The 8,496-nt window shown below is 38.7% G+C and overlaps 1 protein-coding gene across 2 annotated transcripts in view; it reads left to right on the top strand.

Moving 5' to 3' along the window:
- Positions 1-7,608: 7,608 nt before the first annotated feature.
- The window catches only part of ccbe1 (collagen and calcium binding EGF domains 1), a 46,554-nt gene continuing 45,666 nt past the window's right edge, over positions 7,609-8,496 (top strand). For both annotated transcript variants that reach the window (XM_028601540.1, XM_028601539.1), the window contains exons 1-2: positions 7,609-8,096; positions 8,196-8,276. In XM_028601540.1, the coding sequence (XP_028457341.1) occupies positions 7,993-8,096; positions 8,196-8,276 (185 nt within the window). In that variant the 5' untranslated portion in view covers positions 7,609-7,992. The remainder of the gene's footprint in view (positions 8,097-8,195; positions 8,277-8,496) is intronic.

Genomic DNA, 8,496 nt, shown 5'->3' with positions numbered 1-8,496 from the left:
GAGACCCCAGCTCTAAAACATGGTTAATTACAATGGATTTTGATATGCTCTATATCCGTGATTGGAGTTGACAGAACATTGTACAGCACGAACCCTCCCCAAATCCCAAATAAGTATGGAGTTGTAACTGTAATGAGGAGTACACAGAGGTCTAACTGACCCCACATATAAGTAACATCACATTAGCATGCTGTACATTTCTTTAATTGTGAATGACTTTTGGCAAACAAAATGAATACATATTTCTTTATGTATAGTCCATGAAAAATATAAAAGATATGTATTAAGATATTGTATATAACAATACTTTCCTGAATTTTGTCAGGTTCATCAAATGTGCAAGCCCAGTTTGTTGTAAAGGGAAGGTTTACCACTTCAACACTGTTCCAAATGCTGGGTTTTAATAAACCCAGAAGAAAATAATATAAGATTAATGTACAATTACACATTGCACACAAGGTATCATGCATACACAGTGAACACCAGGAGTAATTACATGCATACATACAAAGAAATGTAAATGTAAATAAAAATACAAACAATCCCACTGGCAGTGTGATAAGTGGGAGAGATATTGTTTTCCTAGCCTCCTGAGACCCAGCCCATTGACTTATGTCCACTGTAGTGGACATTTGAGTTTCATTCCTCTCCTTGGAATCGTTTGTGCAAGTCTCTTAATTCCTGCTGTACTGTACAGAGGACATCCTGGGCTTTTCAGTGATGTGTTATTTGATTGGCTGGGAGGCCGGGAACCGCCTCTTTCTTTCAATCCAAAATGGACAGCATAGGAACAAGCACATTTTATGGAAAGATAAGAGATGAGTCAAATATTATTATTTATTTTATGATAATCATATATTTTCTTGTTCATTAAGGTGTTAGGAATCATATATTGAGTTCTGATAGAAACTACATTATGTATCTTTTGAAAAATTGGCATTTTATGAATGTCAATTATAGTGGACATCAGGACTATCTTCATGTAAATAATGACTCCACATCTACCAAATTTGTCTTTTTTTTTTTACTCAAATGATCCTGTTGTCCACTACAGTGGACATTCTTTAAATAAATAAAAATAAAAAAATTTAAATTGTAAGATGTTTTTTTAACCTTAAACAGGTATGGAATCACAAAAAAATCTGATTAGGAAAAACAAAATTTTCCTCGGTTCTCAGGAGGCTAGAGTAGGTGTCTGGTTCAGTAAAAGCAGTATGTGTAACATACCGACAGACAGTGAAGTAACCCATCCAAAGGCAATATCTTCACCTTTGTGTTGACAGGTTGCCAAGAATGATCAGTATACCAGTGAAAGGTGCACACGAACTGTACATGTAGGTCAACTTTAACCAAAACTCTCCTGGACAAATCGAAACAAATCACTGTTAGCTCAGTTCAGACAAAACTACCTGAATTTAATCTTGAATTAACGGCTGCTAGACTGGAAAATAGATGTTGACTGTCACTGCTGCAAACTCAACTATCTTGTGACATTGAAGGGAAGCGAATGGGTATGATAATAGCTTCCGAGCTAAACAATATGGCTCGGTGTACTGGTGCATGTTATCACAACCGGGCTATAAATTCACTGATACCGGCGGGGGCCAATTCTGCCTAATGCTTCAGAACTAATTTAAATGATGATGAGCCATATTACCTGACCTGTGCTAGTCCTGATCACCACAGCCCAGAGGAGCTATTATCTTAAGATAGCAAGAGTTGAGAAAAAGCAGGCCAGGAGAGAAGAGTGGAAGAGGTAGAGAAAAGCGTGGAAAGACATGAAGAGGATATGGGGACAAAAGCTCATTTGTCACCATCTTAAGTAAACGTTGTTGTGTCTGGATAAGTGCAATAGAAACATTTGCCTAGAAATACTCTGCTTTCATATATATTACGTTTTGGTGAAATCCTAATGCATTATTTTTGGTCTGTGAAATGTCACAAAGGCCTTTTGGAGAGAAATAATTCTCTTTTTATTTCCATTTTCCTGCATGGTTTGCCACGGTCCAACCATCTGTTTGCTGGCTTTGCATCCATATCAAGAAATAAGCAGCACATTCTCCATGTGAAAAAACAATAAATAAACCACCCATTAGAAATAGGAACTGCCAATATTCCTCTCATGAATTTGACTAAAGGTTAAGCCAAACAGCAATGTCCTCTCTTAACGTGTTTTCTAACTTGTTTATTTTTTGTGTTTTAAACTCCAAATGCTACTGTACACACACACACACACACACACTTTGTCACAGAGGGCAGTGGAAACAGGCCGATATACAGCATACCTTTATCGATGAGTATCTAGTAGGAGGGTGAAAAGGAAGGATGACTTCACGGAAGGACGCTTTGTGTGTGTGTGTGTGTGTGTGTGTGTGTGTGTGTGTGTGTGTGTGTGTGTGTGTGTGTGTGTGTGTGTGTGTGTGTGTGTGTGTGTGTGTGTGTGTGTGTGTGTGTGTCAGTAAAAAGGAGCCAGGAGATCCAGAGGAGGGGGAGAGACATAATGGCCGGGAGGCGCTGTGAAATGTGGCCATCCCAAGGACACTGCACTGAGGTTGGATTTATTGATCCAAGCACCGTTGAGGGGACATGTGCAGTGACATGTACTGTAGTAGAAGTAACTTCCAATTTCACCATAATTGTTACCATTGTGTTGCATAGTAATCAACTGTAGGGAAGTGCTTTCAATTGGCTTTAGTCCAGATCCACAGTGAATCAGTAAAACTGAACTTGTAGGTTTATAAGAAATATAAATACATACAATGTTTTTACTATGCAAACGTATTTTTGGGATGTGTGACTGAAGATGCTCTTTAGGCTAAGGAGAACATTATTCATTATCATTCTTAAATCAATGTAACGCTTCCAGGATAACTTCTGTGTGTAGTTGGGTATGTTTACAGCAGATGAAAAGCTTCCTCATGCATCACATTACACCTTATGTGACTCACCAGTGAACCTTTGAACAGCTGGTGCATGTGAAGAAAGAGAGGGAGAGAGAGAGTCGCAGTGACATGAGGTGGGGGAAATCGTTCTCACTGAGATGACAGGAAGAAAACTCTGTATTAAGCTGCTGCCACAACAGTGGGGGAGTGAGCTAAAGTGATGATGGTCGTGCTCCATTTTATCTGTTCTGCTTAGCTTTCCTGATTGGTTGGCTGTATATCATCCACCCATGATATAAATTGGAAAACCCCCAAAAGAAACAAACAAAGGACTATTTGTTATAATAGTTTGTCCTTGTGTCATGGGCTGGGTTATATGGCTTTTACTTTGGATTTGATTTTTAATTAAAGTATTCCCTCCTTATTAAATTGCATTGGGGAGGGATCTCTTTATGGTCAGTATGGAGGGGAGGAATACAGTACATACAGCAACAGGAAAAATGTGAACCTATCCTTTATGACCATTTGCACTATTTCTCCTCCACCTGGCCTCCACTGCTTTCGGTTTGATGCATCGCAAGCATCATAAAATAATGCAAAAAAAAAAAAGATATATATACAGTGTATCTCCCCTGGACTTTTTGTCCCTTGATTTTCCAGACCTACCAACACACCCATGTGTCTACTTTATTTCTTTACCTCGTCACCATTTGACCTCCTTTTGATGTAATTTCTCCTGCTATTCTCCCATTTATTTAGTGTTTTGATGAGTTGATGTATGAATCACATTTTTGTATCCACTTGATTGCATAATTTGTATATTTCTGTTTCAACAAGCAAAATGAATAATGGTCTATTGCCATGGCAATAATAGAGTAAAATATGCAACCATGAAGATTCCTCTTAACCTGGTTACTAAGCCACCAGACTGTTTGAAAATTAGACAACAAATAGCTGTAAAGCTACATTTATTCTCAGATTGCATTAGTAATGGTTTAATGTAGCTTACTGTGGCATTATTGTAACTGGGGTGGACTAGTTATTTAATAAAATGTACATAAAAGGAACCATGCTGAGATGGTAAAACAAGAGAAAATTAGCATACAGAGAATGGAACTATAAAGATAGTTAAATATAGTATTAGGCAAAAGCATTGTAGTAAATGTTAATTGCTGTAATAAAAGAAACATACATTATAGACCTAAGAGAGGTAATGTGAGACTGTAAGCTGCGCTGACTATATAACAGTTTGCATAAAAAGCTTGTGGGAGGCAGAGTGACCTTGAGACAGAGAAAGCCCTGTTAAGAGGTAGTCCCAGGTTTCATTCTTGTGACAGCAAATGTGTCCCTGTCGTTGCATTTTAACCTTCCAAAATGCCATTGAGGAATTAATTTATAGTTGTGTTAAATAAGACTTTTGTCCATGACAAACAGACAAACACAGCTTGCAGGAGTACATGAATGTGACTGTGATGCCGCCTGTTAATATTTCTAGCGAGCTCAAACTTGCTGTGGCTCTCTACCAGTCTGTCTGGGCATGTGCAGAGAGGCACTGCAGTGCTGCACTGTCTAAAGGGAGAAAGACAAGAAAGAGAGGAGTTGTGACAGAGGGGTGCTCGTGCCCTGCAAAATTCTCGTTGCCATCCTATGTGTTGAGAGAGCATTTACAGGATAAAAGGCTACATTTGTGTATAGTCCACTGCTGCAGTCCCGCATTATGAAGCATCCATTAAGCATGGAAAGGATCATTTGAATGTCAACGTCAGCAGCCTACAATGCACTGAATTGTTTTTGACGGCACATTCTCTCATTGGATGGCTCATCAGTATAATAGAACTTGTTTTTTTTCAGATTCTTTTGCCAAACAATCAAACCGAGTCCATTTGGTGCAATGCCCTGCAACCCCTAAAACCATCACATCTTAGAATAGCAGTGTATTTCTGCTCCACCTTTCTCCAGTTCAAGTCAGGCTGTTTCCACCTCTTGCAGAGATCTCAAGGATAGCTCCTTAATCAAGAGAAACAACCAAGTCCCATCACAGACTGTTTTAGTCCTGTATTTTCTTTTGTTTGTTCAAATACAAACCTCTACAAAGTGTGTCCTTTCTCCCTGGATAACTTTTCTTTCATCTGATTTAATTGTTATCCTCACGGTGGTGCAGTTTCTGTCCCTGCCGAGGCAGTAAAGATAGGATAAGAGTTTCATGTGATGTGGCACTGTTAAGTGGAAAAACAGTGGTCCACCTGTGCTCTAACCAATCCTTCTAGGTCAGGAAACACCCAGCTGAGATAAACAACACTGGCTGGGTGAACAGTGAGAACAGGAACTACATAGTGAGATCTTGGTTTTTGCTCAAAATATCCTTAAGTTTGGAATGTGGCAAACAGATGGATACAAACACAGAGGGAGAGAAACATAGTAAAAGTCATTTATTTGAAAGATACAATAAAGTACATTGACAGAGTAAAGGGTAAAAAGGCTTCCTTTGTTCTTTATTGTTTACTTTAAAATTGATAACATGGCAAAAGAACCACAGACAATTATTTCATATCTCTGAGGCAGAGGATGTTGCTAGACATTATAGTGAGGTTATTAGCTCTGTAGCTTTGATACAGTGTCAGCCTGCAGCATTAATTGGCTACTTGTGCTGTTGCAGGCATGTTCATTCTCTGCCTCTCGGGCTGCTGAGGCATCATAACAGGTGGAACATAAATGGCACAGCATGTGCACCTCAGAGTCGTGACGCACCCTGGTATTTCTAAAAGCTGTCATCCATTTTGTGGGCAATGATGACGATAGTGGCGAAAGAGGGGTGGGGGTGGGATCTCTTGGTTGAAAGGGCCATCAAGTGGCTGTAAATTGAACTGCACCTTCAGACGGTTACTGAGCCATAGAGGCTCTGTTGTAATGAAGCAGGTAGACCAGTGAAATCCTGCTTTCACTTGAACTGAAATGGTCATGCTTGAGCAGGCCCTTTGAAGCAGGCTCAAGGTGCTATTTTCTGTAGGCACAAGGCACAGTTTCCTTTTAATGAAAAAGAAAAACATGATTGTAATAGGAAATATTGTATTATGTTTCACCTCAATAGACATTCTTTCTGACTAATTCTGAATAAAGTGAAATCATACCTGACTGACCTTACAGATTGAAAAGCTACCAAAGTGACTGTAAGTGACACCACAGTCCTCTTGTTTCACTGGGATATCCTTTACAGGCTCCTCAGAAGCTCCACTGTCCAACTCCCTGTAATGCCACACTGCATTCCTGAGAAACTGAAGAACTGTTGGGTTCTGCAGGTGCCAGTGAGCAGTGTTTGTGCTCGGATCAGGCCTGCTGGTAGAGGTCATACAGAGGTCAGGGTCACTCATTAACTCAGGTTTCTCATCAACTCTTTAACTTTAAACCACTTGACCCAAAGAATTAGCAAGATAGTGAGGTAGGTTTGGGTTAACAGAGCATGAAAGTTAGAACTTCCTGCTGATGTAATGGCTTGGTTGACATGCTTCATGTGCTCATTGGAATCCAGTGGTGGAAAGTACTGCAAATACTTAGTATTCAGTAAATGCTTAAGTGCAATGTTGAAGTATTTTTACTTTACTTGAGTTGAATTTGAATTTTATGCTACTTCATACTTCTACTCGTGTTTTAAAGGGAAATTGTGTACTTTTTACTCAACTACCTTTCTCTGACAACTAGCTAACTGACACTAGTTCCATGTTAACCTTTTAATGCTGCTCACATATTAATGCATCAGTGCTAATAATAACAGATAAGTTATTATTAACTGACCGGTTCCGTTCTGTCTGCACAAGTACTTTTGCTTTTGAAAGTTTTAGGTACATTTTGCTGGTAATACTTTTACTTTTTATTGAGTGATTGTATACTGTATTATTACTACTTTTACTTAAGAAGAGGAGCTGAATACTTGTTCCACCACTGCTGGACTCAAATTTAAAGTAATTTTAATTAATGATATTGATCTGTTGAATGAATGAGGCTTTTAAATTATTATAACATGTAGCAGAGAGCAAAATGTCAATGAACAGCTCATAATTCATAATCTAGCAACATAATCAGATATTTGAATTGTATAGGTTATTTAGAGGTGTTGTTTGATACAGAAGTTTTAAGATTACAAATGTTTTAGAAGCACATATTGTGCCACTGGGCCCCAGGCTATATACATACTGTTTGTCCTGCAATCCTGTGGATTTTATTCTAGATGCTCAATTAATTTACAAACGCTGCTTTTCTCTTTCATCTCTTTCCTTTTTTTAAACTTTGGGAAGCTTCTATCAAAGCCTCAGAAGAACTGTTTTTGCATGCTGAGTAGTCTGAATGTGTGACGTGCCCCTTTTTTAAAGTATTTTATGAAATCTTGTTTAATCAATTTATGAATAATATATGCTTACAACTTCAAATAGAGGTGCAATAAATTATTACTTCAAATGTATTCGCGCTCATATTTCTATAATGCATTTTGAATGTGTTGGTTATATGACACCCACTGAAGTGAAACACAGAAATTAATAGAATTTTATCTAACTGATGATGAACTCATCGCATTCTTGTCTTGGAAAACAGATGTGCATTTTTTTTATGTATGTATGTATTTATTTATTTGTTCATGTATTTATTTATTATGGAGCAGTTATTTCAGTAACAGCCACGAGGTGGTAGCAAAGATGCAGACGTCATGACGCACATAGAGCGTTCTCTACTACAACGTGTCGGTGTGGGGTGAATGATGGGGCGAATGTTAGTGGTTCCGATCCATTTTCAAAGTTTCACCGAAGATAAACGGTTAAACAAAAGGTATGTTTATGTGTCAGCAAACATCTTGGCTAAAAGAAAAGATGTTTAATGATAATAATAATAAAAAAAGAGTTTAAATAGGCTATATATTCCGGTTCCTCCGGTTTCTTGACGTGACCTGTCAAAAGTATGGAGGAGGGAAAGTTACCGTTAAGATGGCTCAGAAGCCCGGGGGTGAGTGGGAGGGTCTGCCTGTCTGTCGCTACACCACTTTACTCCCTGAAGTTGTAGCAGTGAGGAGCAAATCATTACACGTGTGGAGTACTGTCAGCACCCAGGTGACAGGACCGATGAGATGATACTAAAACACAACAGGAGTCCTCTTCTGCTCGCCGTCACCTGCATGTACTTCTCAGGAGGTCTGCTTTGGTCTTACCAAGAAGAGGATGCCAGTGACGGGTAATTGTAGGACATGTAGGCTTAAACACCAAAGTGACACCAGGACTCCTTGCATGAGATGACAGAAAAATGCTTACTTTAAAATGTTTTCTTTCACAGTGAAGAGTGCTCTGAGAATAACATTTCTACAACAAAGTACCCCTGCGTGAAGTCGACTGGAGAAGTCACAACGTGTTACAGGTACAGAAGAGTGATTCATGTTTTGTGCCCATAAAAAGTGATTGCAAAATGTAGTTCTACATGATGTCAAATTGGACTTGTCATTTATTATTCAGAGCAATAATGCTGTTTAAATGGTGCTTGGTTGAAATGTTAGTGATGGAAACTCACTTTTTGTATAACACTGGGCAGTTCTGCCTAATGAATCACGCAAAGATAAGTGAAAATCACAAAATCATGT

Source organism: Perca flavescens, chromosome 16 (genome assembly GCF_004354835.1).
Source record: "Perca flavescens isolate YP-PL-M2 chromosome 16, PFLA_1.0, whole genome shotgun sequence".
NCBI lineage: Eukaryota > Metazoa > Chordata > Actinopteri > Perciformes > Percidae > Perca > Perca flavescens.
This window is presented reverse-complemented; position numbering and strand designations above follow the sequence as displayed.